The following is a 24531-nucleotide window of genomic DNA, read 5'->3' on the forward strand; positions in this document are numbered from 1 at the left end:
CTTTTGGGATGCTTTCGTTTTTATTTCCGTATTTGTTTATTGAAGTTTTTAAATCATACATGTATTAATCAACGTGTTATTTTTTAAATTTAGCTAATTGTTTGCAGTGTTCATTTAAATATTAACGATAGAAGCCCAAATAATGTGTGGCTATTTTGTATTATAATTGATGCATCGGGCACTAAGCCCTTCAATACAATGTTAAAATCCAGCTGTAAACCCATAGCTTTTGTTAGTAAGTGTTTTCTTTATCACGTAGCTTTGGGCATCAACAAGGGTCCAGTTAGAGACGTGGGTTAATTTATCCCTGAGTTTGGTCTTTTATGACCAATTTTCACTGCCATTTAAAAAAAACTCCGCTTGTTGTGTGCCTTCAGATGATGCATCCAGTCTGGACAACCGAACGAGCAATTTATGCATTAGGGAAAAAATGAATGCCCTAAACTGAGTTTGTGCAAATTAGAGTGAATGCAAAATGATTAATTGGTTAGCTGAATGAATAATGGAAGTGGACTGAAAAGAACATCTCGAGAGTCATGTTTTGCATTTTGGGGGTGTGTTTTGTTGAGGGGGCTTGTGTAAACATCTAGCACTTAGATATTAAATGTTTTCAATTACATTTGCACACATACCGTGCATATTCCAAAAGAACTTTGGGTTTAGATAACAATTATTCTGCAGACAAATAATCTTTACACATTGTATTTCTTCATAGCCTTCTACAATATTTGGCCTGGGATCCTGACATTTGCGAGTCCGGTTTAAATTACCCAATCTACCTATTTTGATTGCAAATACCACACAAGCAATAACCACATTTTATTGCGATCTCATTTGTGGTGGATAAAATGCTCTGCAAGTGCGTCTCACATTAAAATAACTTATTTTACACAATAATCATTTTATTAAGCAGTAATTATTCGAATACTCTGTTATCATTAGTTGGTGTGCAGGTGCACCTGCGAGTCAAACTCAGGGGCTCATTTCACCCGTAGGTCTCCTCATTCGGTAATTTCCGTGAGAAGCGTACAAGAACGTTATTCGTCATGACGTCATTCTCGGAGAAACCCGCCCCTTTTCTCCTAGGAGAAGACTGTCCGCCATTTTAAGTTCACCAGTCGTCATTTCACATCGCTACAGTAGGACGGAGAACGTCAGGACTCACTTTCATCATATTTCTCTTACAACTGTAGTGGAGAATTGCCTACTATGAACAGAAACTCTTCCTAATATCAAAACAAGTAGATCCTAGTGAAGTGACGCATAAGCCAGTAGATTCCAGTGTCGAGTTGTACTTTTTTGCACCTCAATGTAACGTAACGTTAGCTAGAGGAAATGGCTGTGGAAAGCATGACTGTCCATCCAAACTCCCCAACTACCAACCACGAACACAACAGTCTCCTGACTGACGAAAGGTCGAGTAATTCTACAGTCATATTTAAATGAAATTATTTATTTGTCCTGTGCTTTTACACAAAAAGCCCGGGGTTTCTTTTTCTTTTTCTGTCAGTGGGATTAAACTCGCCTTTTCTGGAAAACGAGTACAGAGGTAAAGAACGCCATGTTGACACGACAACGCCAACTGGGAGGCCAAATATCACCTGGGATAACGTTATTCCCTCAATTTTTGTTACGTTATCACAATCAACGATCAATCGACTCAAGCCAACTTTGTCTGAAGAAAAGACGAGGTCGAAACAGCTGATCAATCATACTTTCACCGCCATTCTAGCAAATTCAACGGTTATAAAGCCTCGGATAATTATTTTCCCATTGTGAAGAGCAGTTTACTAATTTACGTTAATTCAATTAATTGTGTGGGTGTGATAATTATTGCAATGCAGCTGATGCGAAAAGTTCAAGCAATTGTCTTTTGCTAACGATGGGCCTACCTTCAGGCTAATTTAGCAGTGTTAGCTTGTTGGCTAATGTGATTAACTAGCACAGTTGGCAAGAGGAAGGCTAGGCTAATGGCTAATGGTTTTGTTGATGGTAATTTGCTATTCTTTATCAATCACCATCGCTACATTATCGAATTATATGTAGCGTTAACTAACACCGTCAGACCAGATTGATGAATGCTATTTGATCATTATGGGCTTTTAAATAATTTTATCATCCGTTTAATCCAGTGTAGCTAACGCTAATCGTGTTGCCAACGTGAAGCAATTTGTGCTCTACGCACTTTTCGGTTTTACTCAAGTCATCGTCTTTCTATCTAAATAGCACTGGGAAGAAAGTTTATTTTGACCCCCGAACATCCTTAAATTATTACATTTTCTTCCACAAATTTCCTTAATGATAACTGTGTTCAAAATGTTGTTTTTTGAAACTTTGCGACTAATCCGTGTTGTAGCCCGTTACATTTGCTAGCGTTTTAAACGCATTTATGCTGCTTGTCGATCATGAATATTTGTGTCTAACATATCACTTATTATTCACAGTCGTGCCCACACTGACTCGTCCCAAACATCCACAGAAGTCCCCCCAAAAATGTGCAAAACGTCTGCAAAGCATCCCAGAAGTGTTTAAAGTCAAACACAAAGCTCCCTTTATCCACAGTCCCCAGTTGGCAAAATTGCTGTATGTTACTCAGTTGGCCCCAATTCCAAAACTCACAGACCCCACTAGTGTCCCTAAAAGGTTAGCGACAAACCTTTTTCAATGGTTTTGAGTGCAAAATGTGAAGAAAACCTGTCACAGTAAGTATTCCCCATTTTAATCATGGCCCTTTGCTTATAGAATTAGTGAAGTTTTGGACTCAGCTGAGCTAATAATGTACCATAATGCATGGTAAATCCTTTAATTCAGCCATCTTTAATAGACCAGAATAATTTTGTTCTCTGTTGAACTTTTTACAGTTGTTTGCTAAAGTAGGTGTGTTGACAGATTTGAGCATCAGCTGAGAAAAGTCTTCATGGAAATTTGTGGAAAATTGATTGGCATAGTTGACATGGATGACAGATGGTCCACAGACCAGGATTTTACTGTTTTAGTTGTCAGCAGTAAATTGATACTTTGGTAGAGTTTAATCAGTAACTTTTTAAGTTTGTGACTGTCTGTCCTCTTCACAGATAAGTAAACATATGTTTGTTTTGGTTGACTTGAAATACATTACCTCTTGAGTTAACTCTGACCAGACCTGTTGTTTTCTAAGCTGAGCAGAGAGAAGTTTGTACTGAAAGTTGTTTTCCTAACTGGCACATTGTTGGCAGCAGGTGATGTTTGTATAACATGGACAGGCCAGAGAGGCCATCAGCTTCTGCTCATGGTGAATCCCCGCCACTCCCTTTCCACAGCAACCTGCCTCCATAATACAGCCAAATCCCTGTACGATGATAGAGCCCTGCACTGTTAGGGGAGTCTTCCTTGTTGTGGGCCTGTGTGCCCAATGGGCCAGCTTCATAGCACATGCCAGTAGTGAGGTAGAGGAGTGACTTGGCTGCTGAGATGATACCCCTGTTTGTGGTGTTGTATGAAAGCCAGTAGCTGGTGCAGGAACAAGGACCTGTTAGAGGTTAGTGAAGTATTCGAGGCTGTTTTTGTGTGAAAAAGACAAGAGTTGTTGGCATCTAATACTGAACCTTTGCATCAAGCCAATATTTGCCAAACAGTGCATAATCTGTATATATTAATATATTTTGAGGCTGCTGATTGAGGACAAATGGTAAAAGAATTATGCTGATAATGATAAAGATTCTTTCTCTGTAGTGACTTTAACCTCACAAGTTGTGATACTATGTTCAGAAATAATGTTTTTGACAAAGTTGTGTGGTTCTAGAATTCACTGGTAGCTTTGTTTTGATGGAATCTAGTTTCTCAATCTGAGGAACATTTTGTTCGTGACACAGCTCAGATTATCAAGGCCGGTTATCTGCTCTCCCCACATGAGGCTGACATGCTGGGGATGTGGTCGGGTTTGGGTGCACACAGAGCACAGCTGACATTTTGCTTCACAGCAGGTCGACTAAACTCCCCACCTGCCATGTCTCAGTTCATACTGTACGTGCTTCGTAGGACAAAACCAGCCTTTGAGTAATCAAATATTGTAAGGCAGTGGAAAAGTGGAGTGGCCTCTGGCCTCACTCCCAGGATCCTGCAGACGGTACTTGTCAGCCTACTTTGGGTTTGGGCCTTTGTGGGAGAGCCAGGATCCAATTATTCAAATAGGAAGTGTTAAATATTGCATCTCTTCAGATACATTTCTTGACTACAGTTTCACGCTCCTTCTTGCCCTTTCCTTAAGTCATATCACATACTTGCCAGTGGAAATGGCAGACAAACAATGACCAGTCAAACTATGTCAGGAATGTGTATGGTCAATAGATGGTTGGTTGGGATCTTGTGCTTGGATAAAACTGGAGTTCTGAGACTGGTGTCGGTTAAGGAAGGAAAACAGATGACATGCTAATATTATCACTTGTGTCAAATCCATCAGTGTTTTTGAAATTTAGATTAATGGCAGCTTAAAAGATTTCCCTGGAGAGGATGTGTTACCTTTCTCTCCATTGCTGTTGAGCTTTTCAAAACCATGTCCTCCTTTCCACTTGTCCTCACTGTGTGTTGCCTGCACTCTGACCCTCCCCACAGCTATTAGTCGCTGCAGGAGGAGGCCTTCATGTGATCCATGTCAATTAGGATCTCATGGTTTTGCTCATGTTGGCTCATGTGAGGGTCCTCCCTGGCAGTTTTACAACAGGAACAGCACATGAATAATTCTGTCTTCCCCCCCCAAGTCATGGGCATTTTAGGGAATTCAGAGGTTTGCACTCTAAAACCAAGATAGGACTTTTTGTGCCAGAGGAGTTTTGCTTCTCACCATTAAAATTGGAGCACAAAAAAAAAATACAATCCATATACACTTTTGCAGAGTTCCACATGGTTTGGTTAAATCTGGCTAGAAAGGCGTTTTATAATGATGTGTCTTGATTAGTTTACTATGTGCGTGACGTGTGCTTGCTGTGTAGTACTCTCCATTAGATATGTTGACTTATTTTCCTGATGACATTTGCAGAGTTGCTTATTGTCTTAAGTGGTCAGTTCGAAGTGATTCCATGTTTAATTTTCATGTTCACTTTTTGAAGATGATTCATCTGTGAAGTAGAGGCATTTGTCCAAACGTATTCACCAATAGATTAAACAGGCTAACATCTGTGAGAAAGAGGAGCTCTGTGAATACACCTGGCAGAGTCACAGGCACATATTAAAAAAACACAAATGTGTTTGTTATGTCCCCTGATTATCACTGTATTACAGTGTTTTTGTTAATTAAACCAGTGTTCTCTTTAAACATGAAATACACTGCCTGATACTGCTGTTTAGTGTCAGAAATCTTCATGGCAGAAATTAATAGGGGCTAACAATCGAAGCATTGTCAGTGGGCCCAAGGCCACACATTTTTACCTACTTTGATTTTCTCTCTTAGCAATAAAAGTTCAAAGCTATTTTCTCACATCAGCTCGTACAGTATTCTAATATTTAGCCCAAGTTATGGCTCAGTTCTGTTAAAGATAAAATATGTAACATGTCTGCATCATTATTTCTCAAACTGACTTGACCTTTGCTATATATTTTGTTGAGTGTCTATTGCAAATGTTTCCAACAAACAGAGAAATCCATAATTTTATTCAAGATAAAGGTTGTCTGTCAGTTTAATGATTAGGGAAATGGGTGCAGTGTCAAAGAGTAGGCAGGGAAATCTACAAATGTGGCTAAACTTTCTTACATTACCTCGTCCTTGAACATTTCTGATCAGGTCACAGCAAACAGATTTTCATCAGCAGGGGTGGTTGTTCTACACTGAAGACAACAACTCCCACGGTCCCATGCTACCTCACAACACCATCAGACCACATCTATTGTGTTTATTGATTTGATAGATTTGGCAAAATATTTGTTGAATCTTTTTTAGTATATTACATTCGTAAACACTTTGACTCACAAATGCAAATAGCGTGTTGTTTACAGTGATGTGTGATGTTAGATTTAAATCAGTTTTACAAAGACTCTGTACTTGTTTTCCATGAGATTCATTTGCGACAGCTGAAAAAAACCCACCAAAAGTTTTTTTTTTTTTTTTTTTAATTATTATATACTCATCATTTATAGATCTGTATCCTAAAACTTGCGGTTGTCAGACCCACAGCCCATGAAAAGAAGAGATATGTAACTTCTCTACATGTGCTTTCTTTACATATACAGGCCAGAGGATGGAGAGCTGGAGGAGGGAGAGTTGGAAGATGATGGGGGAGATGTGGAGCAGGGAGAAACAGGTGGAGGTATTTCCGCAGTTTTAGGAGGTGGAGACGGGGGCGATGAAGCAGGCGGAGGAGGTGAAGCAGCAGGGGAAGGAGCCGAGGATCGGCGACGGCGAAGCAGGGAGGCCCACGCCAGCAGCAATTCGGACGATGAGAGAGCCCACCGTCGCAAGAGGAAGAGGAAGAAAGAGAAGGAGCGAGAGCGGGAGAAGAGGAGGTCCAAGAAGAAACGCAAATCCAAACATAAAGTAAGAACATTGACAACTCTGCAACAGACTTAGATGTATCTAGTTATGTGCAGCCATCTGTCTTAATCTATAAATTGACCGTGTGTCAGTCTTTCTCTACCAACTCTTTTCTGAATATATCTCTCTGTCTTGCGCTCCCTCAGCGTCATGCATCCTCTGATGACGACCACTCGGACTTCAGTGATGACTCTGACTACAGTCCCAGTGAGAAGAGGAAGTATAGAGAGTACAGTCCACAGTACCCCCCTCCGGTAAGCCTGCAAGAATCTTGACATCTTAATTAGATTATTTCAAGTGCTATATATCATCATTCCTGACACATCAGGTTGAATTTAAACAACATTTTATTGTTCATTTTTGTGGAAAGTAAAATCACATTATATGTTTACCTGTCTCTAGTCTCATGGGGGTTACGGCGGCTCGAAGAAAGGCAGCTATATGAAGATGGAAAAGCAGAGCTATGGAGGCTATGATGACTATGAAGAGGACAATTACGAAGGTGAGGAAGAAGAGGAGATGGGGGATGAAGAATATGACGACTTCACTAAGGAGCTCAACCAGTATCGCAAGGCTAAGGAGGGAGGAGGTGGCCGGGGAAGAGGTGGGTACAGTCAGGCTGAAGCTGTTGAAGTAGAAAAATAGACTGGTTACCTTAATCTTGCTGTTTTACTGAATAGTTTGCATAGTTGTGGACATTTGCAAATGTTTCTTATCAATCCAAATTCCACAGATAGAATAACCAACTTGATCTTTGTGTCCCTGCAGGCGGTAAAGGTCGTATGAAGAACCAGAGAGGTCGAGGAGGAATGAGGGGAGGGAGGAGAGGAAGAGGGGGAAGCAGAGGAAGAGGAGGTCGGGGAGGAGGAAAGATGGGAGGAGACAACGACGATGGAGACGGCTATGGAGAAGAGATGGAGGTGAGGGTTTAGAATTCACTGCCCATTGACTGGTCAAAGTACATGAAACAAGTTGTTATTCTCCTGCTCTATTTTCTGTATTTTCACAGTTTTTCGAACATGTTTCAGATGGAAAAAAATCAGTGAACCAAAAAGTCTCTGAGCTGTCATTTCCTCATTTTTCTGTGTTTATTCTGGGTTAGAGAAACATGGAATATCTGTCATGACACAGTACTTGTGAATCCTCAAGTCAGTGACGCTCACTGAATCTGTCATTACAGTATGGAGAAGATGACTACGACAACATGGGGGAAGATGACTACGATGACTACTCAAAAGAACTCAACCAGTACAAGAAGTGCAAAGATAGAGGCAGAGGTGAGTTTGGACTTTGTACTACTTAACATTTACTTTGATAACAGTATCTGGCAGTATTGACTCTTTGTTGCTCCAAATTCAACTCCATGTCACCCTGTCTTCATTTTCTGTATCTGCACCAGGAGGTAAAGGTGGCCGCGGGCGAGGGAGGGGTAAAGGTGGCCGTGGTATGATAAGAGGAGGACGAGGCCGAAACCGCGGCAGAGGAAGAGGTGACATGGGGATGGATGACGACAACAACGGCGACATGGACAACGGGGTAAGGCTAATGTGAAACAGTCTGATAATCCAACGTATATTCATGCAAATAATCAATGCAAATAGGAAAAGACTGCTTCACTCAGTCAGGTGGACAAATTACTTTATATGCGTTAGATTTGAGGAATGAAATTATATGAATCCTCTCGTTATTTTTTTTGCTTGACACTCTCCTCTCTCCTTTTGTTTGTGTGTTTGTTTGTGTGTATATATTTAAGGATGGAGGTGGAGGAGGCGATGGAGGAGGACTCGGTAGAAGGAATCTTAATGAAAAGCACCAGGATAAAAAAGGGAAGGCCATCTGCAAGTACTATATCGAGGGGAGGTGCACCTGGGTAAGATGGCAGTAATGTTCATTACTTTGGCTTTAAGTTTTTATGTTGACAGAGTATTTCTACTGTGTCACAAGATCTTTAAATGCTTCATGTTTGAAACGATCTTTTTTCCTATAAACAGTTCAGTTGCTTTTCTGAGCTGTCCATGCTCATTAAAAATTCACTGTAATTTTAGATTTGTATAGTTTTGTTGCAAAAGTTGGGCAACATTTCAATGATTTGAAATGTTTTTGGAAACTCAAATGCGAGACAGATTCCCCTAAAAAGCCTGGGATTTGAAGTTGTTTGCAAACCAGTTTGGGTCGGCATCCTACAACAGCTGCAAGGTCCAGTGACCTCAGGGACCACTGTGGCCTAATATGTGGTTAAACTGGACAGACATGACTCAGAGTAAACTTTGAAGACATTTTGGCCCTAGTGAACTGGAACAAGATGGAAAAATTGTGTGTCTAAGCTGCCAAAAAAATCCTGAACGCACCATTCTACATGTAGTAATAGGCAACAGAATACAAAAACAAACTCAAAAGGAAAGTATGTGATATTATGTTGATCTGATGTATCACTTCTTTTAGGCAGCTCTCTCACATTTGTCAGTCATGAGCTGTCAGGATGAGACATTTCATTATGACCTTGTTCCCCTCCAGGGTGACCACTGTAACTTCAGCCATGACATTGAGCTGCCCAAGAAGAAGGAGCTGTGCAAGTTCTACATCACTGGATTTTGTGCCCGAGCCGACCACTGTCCCTACATGCATGATATCCTTCACTAGTGAGCACACAAAGAGACTCTTTATAAGTACAAGCGTTTAGTGATGTGCACCTCTTCCTGTGTCTTTTCAAATTCAGTTATGCTATTGCACCTAACTGAAAATGTGATGAGTTTGTATTAATCTTCAAATGAGGATTTTTCTGTCCAGCGTCTTTGTGAGTGTTTCTCCTTGACTCCCATCCTACGCGAATTCCCCTGTAAGCTGTTCCACACCACAGGGAACTGTGTCAATAACGATGAGTGCATGTTCTCCCATGAAGCACTCAATGATGACACGCAGGAGCTGCTCAACAAGGTAGGGTTCTCAAACACTGTAATCAGTTCTGAAAATAGTTTTTTAGAAGTGTTGTATATACATTCAGGGTTTTAAATATCTAATATACAGTGAAGTGCTTTTTAAATTACATATCTTGTTGTTTAAATTGTTAGTTATCAGACAGATTTTTGATGTTTGATTATGGAAATGTCTTGAGAAAATGTTTCAGATGAACTTACAGTGGACATTTTTGTGATATGTGTTTTAGATGCTGGCAGAGGATGCAGAAGCTGGAGCGGAGGATGAGAAGGAGGTTGAGGAGCTGAAGAAGCAGGGCATCAATCCGCTCCCGAAACCTCCTCCTGGAGTTGGCCTCCTCCCCACCCCTCCTCGACCTGTTCCTATAGATGCAAACACGGGGGCTGGGGATTTTGGTGGACCTCCACCGGGTGACTTTGGGGGACTTCCTGGACCTAACCAGGGGCCAATGCCCAGCAAAGGTCCCCCAGGACCAGGACCAGGGCCTGTTCCTGTGCCCAACCCCTGTGCTGGTCCCCCTGTGCTGGGCCCTGAAGGAATTCCCTTCCAAGGTGGGCCCCCAAATCCCAACCTCCCTCCTCCTCCCCATATGGGCCCCCCACCCCCTTGTGGTGGAGGGGGAGGTGGCGCAGGGAAGAAGATCCCCTCATTGTTTGAGATTAAAGTTCAGCCGACAGGACAGCTCGCTCAGAAACTGGCCGTCAGGTAAGAGAAGGATAAAAGAATCGTTTCGTATTCACATCTGTAGAAAATTAGGAACTCAAATAATAGTTACTCCTAAGTTACTTTTCATCGCTTCCTGATTTCAACCTTTTAAGATCCACAAAATGTTAACTCCTGCTCTTCTTCTTCTATCAGGAGCCAGACTCCCAGTGCTACCCCGGGTGGGGCTTCATCTCCTGGACCCCCAGGGGCCCCTGGTGCCCCTCCCACCCGGTTCCCTGCCCCGCCAGGCATGATGCCCCCTGACATGCAGAACATGGGCCCCAACCTTGGGATGAACCAGGGGCCCCCCAACATGGGCCCTGGTGGACCGCCCATGATGGGAGGATTTTCACCAGGTGATGGCCCTCCACATGGGGGTGCTATGCCTCCATGTCCTCAGGGTGGAGGAAACTTCTTCAACAACTTCTTCAATCAGCAGGACGGTATGGCGATGGAGGGAGTGGTGCAAGAAGGTGAGCGTGAGATTAAATGATTTATCAGAATAATTAAGAAGTGAAAGAATGAGCTGTGGGTCGTAGGTGATTGTTGCAAAGTTAGAGTTTCTGTACTGAGTACACTTGCTGTTCCCTCTCAGGTGACAACTACCAGGGATTTTCTGGCATGGATGAGAGAGGAGGAGCAGGGAATTTTGGTAACCAGTCAGGTGGCCAAGATGGCTCTGCTAATGGAGCATCAGCCAATCAGGGAGGGATTTCTGTGCCTGACTTTCTGCCTCCAGCACAGCGTGTCCTGTTCATGAGGATCCAACAGAAGCAGCAGGAAGAAGAAGAAAGAGCTCGCAGGATGGCCGAGGGAGGAGCAGAGAAGAGTAGAGACACTGAAGGTAAAGCATCTGCAACAGTTTGCGTCTAAACAGAAATTCTTTGGTAATAAGACAAGGCTTAATTGATCCCTCACTGATTTAATGTAATTGTTACCAGAGTTCAATAGTCACAAGCAGAGGGGGAAAAAAGAGTGAAAGATAAAGAAGAAACGACATAAAGCAAGACCTCAAAATAACAATAAAGATGCAACGAAAAATAAAGACTGTATGCAACTTTCACATAAACGGACGTGATGGTTATTTGTACACATTCATATAAAGCACACGACTCCTAAAAAAATAATTCAAGGTTAATCAAATAAATATCTAGTGTAAAAGTGATCAACAAAATAGGAATTCTGGAGTTAACACCCAATCATGACTGTTGTTCTTTCATAGGTGACTCAGGGAACTGGTACTCCAGTGAGGATGAAGATGGCGGTGGTAGTGTGACCTCCATCTTGAAGACCCTCCGTCAACAGACCCAGGTGCCTCAAAAATCTGACGGCCCTCCAAGTGACCCTCGCCTCCAGAAAGCCTCACCGGCCAGTGCTCTGGCTCGGCCAGCAGACCCCCGCCTGGCCCGGGACCCGCGCCTGGCGCGTGCTACAGACTCTCAACTCTCCGACTCCACCCACTCTATGCCTGCTTTATCTTCCTCTGGACCGCCTGCAGACCCCAGGTTAGCCCGGCTAACAGCTGCTGCATCAGCTGGATCGACGTCCCTCTCACCCCCTGCTGCTAAACCAGAGCCTCCTCTGGTCTACAAGCCCCCGCCCCTCACAGCTCCAGCAGCGGAGGAGGAGGAGACAGAGCGAGTTCTGCGTGACAAGCCGGTGCCGATTCCTCTGGACCCGCTCATGGGTATGGCTCTGAGAGACCCTCGCTCACAGCTGCAGCAGTTCAGCCACATCAAGAAAGACATCCTACTTCACATGCCGGCCTTCTCTAAAGCCATCACCTGGTCACCTGAAGATCTCCTTCCCCTTCCTATCCCCAAACAGGACCTCCTTCCACTCCCACCGGGCATCCCATCTGTCTCCTCCATAGACCCCCGTCTGTCTCGTGCTCAGCAGCAGCACCACACATCACTTTCTCACTCACAGCCTCCCCCTGTACAGCCTCCTCCCTCCTCGGACCCCCCTGCTCCCTCATCATCCACGTCCTCCCTCCCAGACTTTGAGCTGCTGTCTCGTATCTTGAAGACTGTCAACTCCAGTCCGTCCCAGACGCCCTCCCCTCCTCTCGTACCCACCCCTTCTGCCCCTGTGGCTCTACTGAGCGCACCTCCCCCAGTGCCTCCTGCACCGGCAGAAAAGCCAGTAGACCCCCGTGTTGCCCGTAAAGTCCCCACAGACCCCCGTCTCCAGCCTCAGAAGTCTGCATTGAAGCAACCATCCGATCCCACTCCTCCTCCTGCCTCCTCTACCTCTCCAGCAACAACATCCAGCTCCTCTCCTCCTACAATTGCACCCTACGACCCCAGGCTGCTCTCCTCAGGTGGGGCAGGGCGTGGTGTGGGAGCTGGGGCACCAGGGGGAGCCAGCGTCCTAAGCAGCATTAGTCTGTATGACCCTCGGACTAACAAACCAGGCAGCCCTGGTACCAGCAGTGGTTCTAACAACTCCCCCAACTCAGCCAGCACAGAGTCCAAGCCCAGTGAGCCCACAACGACTAAACCCAAGTCAAAAGAGCCCCTGTTTGTTCGGAAGTCTGCGTTGGACCAACCAGAGCCAGAGAAAAGTTCAGAGCAAGGGACTGATCGGTACAACAGCTATAACAGGCCCAGGCCCAAGCCCGCACCCTCGCCTAACTCAACAGCTCAGGGAGGGCCCGCTGCAGCCGGGGCCGCCGCAGCTGGAGGTCAGGGTGCTCCTGGAGCTGTTGGGGATCAGGGGCCCGCTGGAGTCCACAACCTACCAGTTTCCTCCCTGTTTGGCGTTGTGAAGCAGGCGGGCAAACCAGGTGGGACAGGTAGCCCTTTTGGAGGCAACAGCCCGGTGCAGTCCGAGCAGACGACCACAGAGCAGGACAACGCCTCGCTGAAGGAGGTTTTCAAAGGCTTTGACCCCACAGCCTCCCCCTTCTGCCAGTGACCCCCCGAACATGAACCAAAAGCTCATCATGTGGTCAGCCGTTGGCTTGTTATAGCATTTTTGGACGCTGAGCAGATCAGTGAGGAGAAAGTGAAGCGCACTGAGGCAACTGCTTGCAAGACTGGTGAAGAAGACAAACTTTTGTGAACAAACTGTCACAGGACATGTTTCTCACACTCACACACACAAACACACACTTTACCGCATTGTTGCAGATTAATATTCTATAAAAGACTCTTGGGTTATGGGAAGGGTTTAAAGTTAAATCTCTAAAGCTCTATTTTAAACAGATGTATTGATGTATAAATAAATGTATTCTCTTCATCTCAATGCTTAATGAAAACAGTTATTCAGACAGCAGCAAGAACACATTTCTATGAACATTTTAGCTTCATCTTTTTCCATTTCAGCTCCTCTGCCCATTTTTTTTCTCTACAGTTTCTCCTCATCTGTAAACCGTTTGACGTGTTTGTTTTTTTGGGCAACTCTCTTGGCAACACATGAAAAGATGGGACACATCTCCAGATATTGCTTATTTGTGGTGTTTTTGTAATCAAATGAGGAAACTCCTTCAACACTGTTGCCCATCAGAAACAAATCACCCTCTTTATCACTGCCTTTGTGACACTGTCCTCTATAACCTGCTTTAACAAACTGTTTATTTTTGTCAAACCATAGCATTCATTTTTGTCATTATGAGTCACCATGTCTGCAGAAACAAATACCTGAACATAAATCTATATTCTGTTTTTTTTAGTATTTATTTTTCTACTTCTTTGCACTGTCAGTTTGTCCTCTGAGGGCTGTATTAATGTTTTTAATGTCTGTAGCTCCTCCACCTGTTCATATACTGTTTCATTTCATGTGTTGAGCTCTTACCCACAGCAGGTAACTTTATGACCTGTGACCTCTTTGTACTGCCTCTCTAACCACTAATCCACTATACACCCCATTTGTCAACTTTCACCTGAACACTTTGTGTAATCGGTTTGTGAAAATGGAGAGTTGTTGATTCATAAATGACAGCTTCTTTAAGGTAGAAGAGATGTAAAACAGACCTCGCTGGTTGACAGAACACACCCCGACGTCCCTCTCAACGGGCAGATTTTAGCTGGATGGTGGTTAGCCATAGCATCTGCTGAAAAGTTGATTTCACCTCGATCAGATGGGGACACACTGAGTTAAGAGTTCATCATGCATTGAGCTTTTAGTTTGGTTGTTTTATTAAGTGTGTTAGTTCAGAATCAGAAGAGAACCGACAGGACATCACTGCAGATAGAACGACATGTTTTGCAGCCTTACAGTGTAAACGTATCAGCTTTTGACTCCAGTGGCTGGTGACAGTGTGACAATCATAAACTAGACTTGGACCTAAAATTCAGTTAATGCATGAATCTTGCATTGTTCTGTGCATTAGAGGGGTTCACTCCACTGCACAGATTCAAATTTAAGAAGTGCACACTTCATGGTGGAAAAGGAGGATGGATTAACAGTTGTGTCAGATGTTTAAATATTGTCTTCATGACCTCCCTTCTTAGTTTCTTCCCCTCAGATTAAACAGTTGAAGTCAGAGTTTTGTACGGCGTCTGAATCAGGGTGAGGATAAGCAAGTGATGTCACTGCTCGGCTTGTTTGAAAATCTTTGAACGTGGGGTCACTGCAGAGGAGCATATATGAGTTTTTCACTTCCGGAAGGTTAAGATTGTACAACAGCTGTCAGGATTGTTGACCGTCTTGTGTATAAATGTTGATCATTTTAATTTATTTTTTTATACTTGGGTAAATATACTTCCTCACTTTACATTTTTTGAACTGAATCATTTTATATGCCAGGAATATGTGATTATCGCTCACTTGCTACAAGATTAGCGGGACATTGGCAGCCTGTGACAGTGTGAAAAGAGGAGAAAGACGTATTTTTATTTGGTTTTGTGTATAAAGATTCAAACTAACAAAAAAAAAATCACCTTAACTCGCTCCTGCCAGGTTGTGAGAAAGCCTGTTAGGAGGCCGAGTTCCAGCTTATAGGAAGTGTGAAACTTATTGTTGATTTGTTCTTTCCTTCATGGCTTTGTTGTTTTATAAGTTAGTTTTTTTTTTCTTGCTCTGTAAATTTGACCAGTATCCTGTCTTTGGAGGAGTTTTCTAACTGTACACTGTAGGTGAGGTTGTCAAAGTATTTAAATAAAGTTGATACATGATCAACCAGTTAAAACTGTGTCCTGTATTTTTTTTATCACCGCAGTTGATTCGCTCGAACAGTTTCCCATCAGCCGCTGTTGTGAGGATGTTTTTATAAGCTGAATCACAATAAACACGACCGATCCTCTGGCGTCATCTCAGACCAAACATCTCATTTTTGACCTACTTGCAGTTAGAACGACGAGTCCATCTTTTAACCTTTCAACAGTTTTCTTTTCTCTTCGCTCAGAAAACAATCAACCCCAAATCAGCTCGACTGATTCAGTGATTTCTCCAGAACAAAGTTTTCCAAGAGAGCCTTTCCTGATTTTACTTGACTTCCCTTGTTTGTTTTCATTAACTGTCTTCTTGATATTTAAGGTTTTCTTTTAACAGTTTTAAACCTACTCCTTTTATGACTTATCCATTTTAATTTTCTGCCTTTATGAAGCACTTTGTAACATGGAAAGTGCTCTTTAAATATAGAATATTGTCATTATTCTTTTGTGGTGTGTGATGAGTGTCTCGGCCTGACGATGGCGGTAGTGTGGCTGTAAACTCATAATCTGGTAATGTTGTTTCAGTCTGTTGGCAGGGGAGGCAACCAGGGATGTGAAACTGTCATCATAGCAGGATTCTGTGTATTTTTCTTTGTTTTCTGAAAACACATCTAGCAAGGAAACTCTTATACTTATTTTAAGCCACTCAGAGAACCAGACGGGTGGAGTTTTGGTAGATCAGGACGTTTCAGGCGGGGTGAGACTGTGGTCACTGAGCTGACCTTTGTTTCCTGTGACTATTTAAACTTTCTTTCCCTTGTTCTGTTGTTAATCTGTCATCCTGTCTGTCTCCAGTAAAATCATGATTTATGTGGAAATGACGTTTGACCCAGAAGAAGAAGAAAGTCCCCTCATTTTCTTATTTTCTGATATTGTTCATCAGGGTTTTTGACAAGTTGTACAATACTGTATGAGGTGTTGAGTGACTAAAAGGTGGTGATGTTTGAAAGTTATTTTTCTGGCAACGTGTGAAAAATCAGTCATTATCTCCTCACCTCCAAGTCAAGTGGACTTTCATAGTGCACTAAACATTTCTGGAGCTTCACAGCAAAACGGTGTTGCAGCATTGCAAATAACATCTTTTTAAAATCAGTTTGTGATCTCCTAGTTTTGAGGGACCTTTATTATTATTATTATTTATTATGCTGGACGAGCTGTTTGGAGCCGTTTTATTTCATTTCTTTCATTCAAATAAAATTAGGCATCTGGTGAGTAAGGCAGGAGAAGTGATCCTCCCAGTTAATCTGTTCATTTAAAACAAGCAGGCGCGTCGCTGCTATCTTTAGGTTTCCAGTGATTCAAGCTGTGCGTCTCTTGACTCGGACGCTGTGGATTTGGATCAGCACCCCAGCAGCACGCAGCCTGTTTCCTGGTTAGCTACGATCCTCTACTGACTCACTTCCTGCTCCCCTCCCATCCTGCAACACACTGGCACCAGGAAGACTCACTATTCATCAAGTACCTCAAAGGCTTCCTATCACACACACACACACACACACACACACACACACACACACACACACTGAGCTGCAGCTTTTTTTTACAGCTATCTAGCAGCTTGTTGCACTTCTTTTGATCTGACGAGCAGCTGTTGTTCATCATGAATATACAAACTGTTGGTTGTTATTGTGTTGCTACAAACTGAGCAGTCGTTTCCAAATCAAAGGTTCTTAATGGGGTTAAAACTTGGAGACTGCAGACTGTTGATGAGAAGTCAGCTCGGTGACACAATCCTGAGAGTCTTCTGTGATGAAATGCGCCTTGAGACATGAGGAATCGTCATGTGTTTTATTATATAAGATAAACAGCTAAAGACGTTGGAGATGCTCAAAGCAGCTCACACACAGCGTACCGACCTTTAATGATACCACACACAGTACAAATATCACACATCGCGCCTGTTTCAAACCTCGACTGAACCTGAACTGCTGCTGGAGCTGCTGCTCTGGATACCACAGTAATGTGACGTACATTACGACTTGTGGTATTCATAGAATTTGCTCAAAGTTATACCTGAAAACTCACCTACAAGCGGAACACAATGTGATGCAAGCTGAGGTCACAGCGGAGTGGGCGGGTCTTATGACACACTGTACCTGCTGAGTGATTCATCGTCGCTCCCACTTGTTCCCTGACACACACACACACATACACTACTACAGATAAAAAATCCTGCAGACATTCATGATCCCGCCGGGTGGATTCCTGTTCTTTGTAACAATCAGCTCCGAGGAAGTGATTCACATGAGAAAAAGTTATGATTTGACTGGGAAATTTTGACAGCACAGCATCACTGTAGACAGTCGCTGTGTAACAATGCCTGAAGGTTTTGTCATGTGTAAATTATGCAAGCAGACATTGTAACTGTAGGGAATGAAGAAGTTGCGAAGACGTTTGGTCTGTGACTTGGTGGATTCGTCTTCAGATTATAATGTGTTGGTTTGTTTGGAGCTCTTTTTAACCCAATTATTCTGTTAAGAGTCCTCGTAAGATCATCAGGACAAATTTACTTGATAGTATATAAAGTCAGTAAAACTAAAATCTATGATGCGCTTTTCAAAACCAGAACCATACAGCAGATGTTTGCCGGAGTAGAATCGGAGAATCCACAGCATCAGGGGAGTCTCAGTGACTGGAAGTGCAAACACATTACGGCAGATATTCAAAAGAAATCACATAGAATGAATCTGGGAAACACATGAATCTGATCTCAAATTAGATTATCATTATTCCAGAGACATCCATCAATCAAATGAAGCTAAGCAAGTAAACAAAAGTACAACCACGCGTCAGTTTTTTGTTATAAATGAGACTTAAATCAACTTTTCATACAAATAGCACCTAGCAAAACTTTCTGTCTTTGTAAGGTATTGCAACAGGTCAAAAAGGAGCACAGCTTCTTAGAATCAGGCCTGTAAGACAATTCGCATCATTAAAACAGAGCGATTGTGAAATTCTTTGCTTGTCCTTTCTCCTCTCAGTCCATCTGTCTCCTCCCTCATGTCGTCTGTCTAATAAAGTAATACAATCACCAAACAGCAAACATCATATTTCTAAAATGATGCCAACAGGCTGCACTGATTTACAAACGTCACTCAACTCATTCTTTGTATTTTCCTTCACTATGTTCACTTGTGTTTTCCCAGAGATCCCTGAGACACCGATGAGTCGTGAGTTCACTGTATCTTTTATCGTTAATCTGCTTAGCTCCCTGTTCAGGGAAGCTACCTGCGGTGAGTGTATATATAGAAGATCTGATCCTCTTACAGGATGACTTGGGCTGGGATTTGGAGCTTGACGGCCTGTCAGCTGCAGCGCTGCTCCTGCAGTTGTGGGGGCGTCGTGTGTGAACCTTCGGGCTCCATTCGAAAGATGTGTTGTGTCTCGCTCTGCTTGTTTGTGTCTGTCTCGTTATCCCTTGAATCACTGTGTCATTGTTGTTAAAATACTGCAAAAAGTACTTAACAGAAAGCAGGACACTGAGGTTAAAAGGAATAATGGATATTTATTCCACACAGAGGACAGACAATTAGAATTAAAGACCTTCTTTTCCCAACAACAATTTTACAGCATTTAATAACAGCTTAGCTCGAGTCATTATCTGCGTCAAACAGTAAAAAAAAAAAGAGTGAAGCCGTTGTTTTCCTGTGATAGTTTGACGCCCACGCTGTCCAGTCTGGGAGTCTCTCTGTCTGTCTGAGCTGCTTGTTATAAACTGCTCCAGATAAGAATGAACATTCCCGCCACTGATTCTCTCTCTGTCTTTGTCTCATTATATTTGGAGAGAATCAAGTTGAAAATCTGTGAATTCACTTGAAAACTCCCTCCAGACTTGTTTTCCAAATGTCTGTGAAACTGCAGCAACAGCAAAACGACGGTGCAGCGACTGAAGTAGCTGCAGATTTGGTTTAAAATGTAAAGAAACAACTGAAACAAACATAAAATGACTCGATGCAGCTCCTCCAGCATAATCAACATCTCTGAGACCCCAAATTGATCTAATAAGATATCGTTTATGTTGTTATTCCACCTGAAATCGTCACAGTAGCGTTAGTGCACACCTCATCTGAAGTAATAGTGACTTCTCAGATCCAGCCGGCGTCTCAGGGCTTCCACAAACAAGGATCACGGTGGATAAAGAAACGTTTTGTGGACTATGAAGCTTTCCATCAGCGTGGAGTTGAGCAGATACTGAATGAGTTTCCATCTTTGGGTGAATTGTTTCTTTGAACTGCTTCATGATGCTGTTTACCGGACCAGAAGGAACTGTATGTTCTGGAGTTAACATCCCAGCTGATAAAATACCGCATACTCCAGCATTGTGTTATATCAGGAGGACATGTTGTCACTGAGGATGACCTCAAAAATGTCGTCTGTGTGCTGTGTCATCTAACCAGATTAGACTCTTAAATGACATTACAGAAAACCTTTATCCCGTCTGAAAAGAAAACACCAGGCTGGTGAGGCAAAAAACTGGGGACAAAACTGTGTGAAGGAATCTGATGAATCAATTACTCCAATCTTCACCAACCATGGGACCCACCGTGGTTAAATTTCTATCAGACAGGACATGATTTATGGTTTGAGTTGACAGAAACAAGCCATATCAAGAGTTACATGCTGAGTTATACGTTCAGTGAAGTGAAGCTGAGAAATATACAAAGTCTTTCCATCTATAACGCAGATTTTTTTCTGTTATACTTTATATTTCAACCAAGCACTAATTTTTGTGTCATGAGAAATATGGACTGAGCATTGGAGAAGGTCAACAATATGATACGATACGATATGAAAAATTGAAGGTGTTTCAGCAAACTTCCTTGGTGGTTTATGGCAAATGCATTAGCAAACTGTTTCCAGCTTGATTTATTTTTATTTTTCAGTCCATGTGCCTGTATGATAGCAGTGTAGATATGACCACAGAATGGTCTGCACAAACACTTCAGCTGTTACTGAGCTGACATTGTCTGATAAAGATAAGATTCTTACAACCCCGACGCCAGAAACTCGGCACACTGTGTAAAACATAATTTGCCAAGGATTTTTCTGACATGTGCTTGAATTCAAAACAGTACAAAAACAATATATTCAGTGCTTCACGTCATCAACTTCAACTCTTGAATCTGGTACCAGCAGCTCGTTTAAACAAGTTGGGACAGGAGCACCTTAAGAGTGTGAAAGTTGTGGAATGCTGCAAAAAAAAAAAAAAACCTGTTTAGAAAATTCCTCAGGTAAACATCTTTATTGGAAACAGGTGATGTAACCACTCATGACGCGGTATGACGGAGCATCATCGACAGGTTCAGGACGTGTTCGAGGTTCAACACTTTGTGAAAGTCTTTACATTACTACATGAGCTCAGACAGACTTTGTAAAACACAGTTTATTTGTGCAAATGACAGGATTCAACTGTCTCCTTCTTGTTCTCTCATTTGTTAGTGTATAAACAATGTTAGATAAATCATGCAAGAATACTTTGGAACCACCCAGCAGTGTTTGCCGTTGCTGCACTTTCACACATTTCATCAGAGGATCCAGAGAACAAATGAGTTCTGGCTGTTGGAGTGAAATCTGAGTTTATCGACCACGAAAAAAAAAAAAGACTGGACTGAGTTCACTTTGTCCTTCAGCTGCAGAGTTTCTGATGAATAGATCAGCAGCCTGAGGTTGAGATGAACAAACTGACATCACTGTGTTGGTATGTATCTGCTCAACATGTGACAGGGGCCTTTGTGGTAGCCACATGTTTGTGGTGCCTGTGTGAGAGTGCATGAGTGTAGTCCTGCTGTGCCGAGTCCTCGCACAATTCAGTGCTTGTGTCTGGATGTCTGACTGCATGTGTGGGTGTTTGTGACGCTCCTCGCCCTCATCTCATTTCTTGTAAATGTGCGTCTCTGATCGGTCGTTTCCAATCATGCAATTTCACGCTGAAATCACCGCTTTTGCTTTGGTGAGCGTGCACGTTCACAGACTCATGATATCAGTGTGGAGTCTGAGGAGAGTGACTCTTCTTTTATATCTCACGCTGAACTGTAGCTGCACGGTCTCATTCTGTTTCTGCTTATTTTTTATCTTCCATATGTCACTTTTTACATTGTCTGTTTATATTACTGCATCATTTTTCACCTGCAGCAGACAGATGTTTCCAGAAACAAAACTCCTCTAAATCCACATAAGCTACAAGCTCAGCACTAAAAATGTCCTGCAAGAGACGGTGGAGACAAAATCAGAGCTAACAGGAGAGCGAACAACGCATTTACAACTAAAGATCAGTTATGTTGCTGCTCCGTGTCCATGAGATAAGTAAATAGAGAAGTGCTCACCATATCAACTCAGAGGAAGATAATGTGCAAATATTAGAGCGTGTTCGCCTCGTCACTCTCCTGCTATCAGTCAGCACCCATGTAGTTGCTCTTTTATGCCCCTGATCTCGTCTGGGACATCCTGATCATTATGAACGTGCTTGATATTTCAGTCTGCAGTCTTGGAGGCAGCCAAAAATGTCAGCTAGGCAGTTAGACGACTGGGTGATGTGAAGTGTGCTATGAATCAACATCCAGGGGATGTCTGGATTTAGGCGTGGAGGACAGGAACATGTTATCTGGATTAGCAGGGACATGGCGACGGACGAGTGCTCGGGAATGCTAAGTGGCCAGTTATGTCCCTATGTTTGTGTGTGTGTGTGTGCGTGTGTTATATCATATCAGAGTCTGGGATTGTCAAGTCTGCAGTTCCCATGTGGCCTTGACACACACACACACACACACACACACACACACACACACACACACACACACACACCCTGCTTCCTGTCCCTGTTGAAAGAATTCCAGCCGTCACTGCTCTCATCCTGGGAACACTCCTCTTTTCCTTTCTTTAGTTTCCTCTCCTGTCCTTTCCTTGTCCTATCGCCTCGTTTCCTTTCCTTTCCCTCCGTCAGTGCTGAGTTTACTGCAGGTCAGGTCCGTGTGCATACGTTCCACTGGCGGTTTGATGGTCAGTGTTCTCGCTCTCATCAAAACAAATTCTTTCCATATCTCCTCCTGTTTTCCTCTTCGCGCTCCATATTGGTCGGAGTGGGACGAGCCCTTCTCTCCTCCATGATGGATCACTTCTCTGACAAACTAAACATTGTTGTGCCTTCCTGTCAAAAGCAAAAGGAACATTACATCCTCATGACAGGCTCCGGCCAGACAGACCGTCTGTCTGTCCGCTGAGCAACACTGTCCCTCCAACGTTTTCCTTTTTATTATCATCCTTGAATTGAAAGTTAAAGTCGTCTGAGAGTTTCTCGGCGCCGTGAACCAGGAACACCTGCACAAATCATGAGATATGCTTTCACAGATCTTGTAAAAATCTGCATGTCACATTCTCTCTCTAGTTCTGCTTCTGCTGGTGCACCGCTTGGATTTGATGGTCCAATAATAATCAAACTTACATAACTTGTTTTTATTCTGATGTTGCTCTTTGGCTGCATGAAGTCAGTTTATTAAACATCTGGTGAGAGTAATCTGAGAGGGTATATCAGGCCGCCGCGCTGGTGTCCATGCTGTTTTGTTAACGTTTATTTGCACAGCAGCAGCCGTGAAGCATGCTCAGTGCAACGCTGATGTCCTGAGACATGTTTCAGTAATCCCACATGCTATTAACTAATTCTAGAGAACATTATTCACCAAATTTAACCTCTAATCTATAAAAACTGTGAAGATGTTGAGAGTCAAAGATGGTGGTTACATATATACTATGCAGTAACTTTGATTTTTATTGATTTATATTTCTTTCTAAGGCTTTTTAAGATCATGATTTAACAGGAATCTGAGCTAAATAGAGTTAAAATCCAAATCAGCTGTGTCACATGTCTCTAAAGGTTTGTTTGAGAATCCACAGCTCGCTGGTGATTCCATGACTTTTACTCTGGTGTCACTGTGAGGTTGAAATTATTTGTTTTTAGTGAAATCTGTCAACCTGAAAACATGAACTCCCCCTTTCCAGTCAGGTCAAGTGACAACTCTCTGGCTGAGAAATGAAGCTAACGTGAAAGTGACAAAAACAGTTCCTCAAATCACTCCAAGTCATGCTGGAGACAACGTGAAATAGAAATAAACATGTTTACAGCCTGGTGCATAAGCTGGTTTTGGTGTCAGTGGTAAATTTCCCTGATTATGAAACACTGATCATCCCTCATCTCACCCGGTGAGACGGTGGCTGCGAATCTTTATAAAGAGGAATCTGGATCCAGTGTTTGGTTTGTTCATTGTGGGCGAGTGTGGGAACATCAACTCTCATCTGTAGATAAACAGTAAAAGACTCATTCTAAAGCAATAAATGTATAATTCTTCATTTGAGACAACCTAAAACATAATAATAAAAATCTCTGCCAATATATCCTCCTGAATCCTCCACAACAAACCTTCAAGTCTTAAAGATGAATGTATGGATAAGGGCGTGGCTGCTTTGAGCAACAGCTAGCTTAGCTTTCAAGCTAACTGTCACTTAGACTCCACCCAGTTAGGCTCCACCCACTTTAGCTCCACCCACTTTAGCTCCACCCACGCCTCATCTCTTTGTTCGTTTGTAGATTAGCTTGGCAGTTAATTGGAGTCAGGCACCATCAGGATGTCGACGGCTGGAGCCACCACGCTGAGCTTCACAATGGCTCTTTAGAAAACTATCGCTGACGTCATGTAGACGAGGCGACATCAGCGTCTCACAGAGCTGCTCGCTCGGCTGCAGACTGTCAGTCATGTCAGTTATCTTGGAGGGGATTATTTTGCCACCAGTTTATTGAAACCTTTGCTGTTCTTGAAGCAATGGGAGCTGTTAAAAATTTAAAAAAAACAAACAAACCTAGTGGGAAACTCCGATGAGATGTGAGCCGTCTCATCCCTGTTGGATTGCATTCTGTGTACTTAGTAACTTGTTTATTTATTACTTTACCATTATTTATTACTTTTGTATTCCATTCTCACTTTGTTTTACTACTGTTGCATGACAATTTCCCTCGGGATAAATAAAGTTTTCTTGAATCTTGAATCTTGAATCTTCTAAGCCGAACTTGAGCGCTTCCAGCCGTGTCCAGCTGAGGCTGAGTTCACCCGCAGGAGCAATCATTTTTGTTAAACTCACGGGAACAATTTCGAATGACGTCGGTTTGACTTGTGGGGGGGTGTGTCGCGCCTCGTCATCCTCTGTTCCCAGAGACTCCAACATCAACATCTCAACTTCCTGTTG

The 24531-nt window shown here is 42.8% G+C and overlaps 1 protein-coding gene across 3 annotated transcripts; it reads left to right on the top strand.

Annotated features, from left to right (window-relative positions):
• Window positions 1-1079: 1079 nt before the first annotated feature.
• zc3h4 (zinc finger CCCH-type containing 4) lies at window positions 1080-15275 on the top strand. Of its 3 annotated transcripts, none has more exons than XM_037120467.1 (14): window positions 1080-1415; window positions 6202-6505; window positions 6649-6756; window positions 6905-7106; window positions 7271-7422; window positions 7683-7779; window positions 7902-8038; window positions 8256-8372; window positions 9017-9128; window positions 9327-9436; window positions 9666-10141; window positions 10295-10614; window positions 10737-10985; window positions 11364-15275. In XM_037120467.1, exons 1-14 carry the CDS (start codon window positions 1336-1338, stop codon window positions 13058-13060), a joined length of 4161 nt encoding a protein of 1386 aa, XP_036976362.1. In that variant the 5' UTR covers window positions 1080-1335; the 3' UTR covers window positions 13061-15275. The 3 variants fall into 3 exon arrangements, with proteins under 3 accessions (XP_036976362.1, XP_036976382.1, XP_036976371.1); XM_037120487.1 differs by having other exon boundaries at window positions 6905-7004; XM_037120476.1 differs by lacking the exon at window positions 1080-1415 and adding an exon at window positions 1448-2702.
• The last annotated feature ends 9256 nt before the right edge of the window (window positions 15276-24531 follow it).

This window comes from Acanthopagrus latus, chromosome 2 (assembly GCF_904848185.1).
Source record: "Acanthopagrus latus isolate v.2019 chromosome 2, fAcaLat1.1, whole genome shotgun sequence".
NCBI lineage: Eukaryota > Metazoa > Chordata > Actinopteri > Spariformes > Sparidae > Acanthopagrus > Acanthopagrus latus.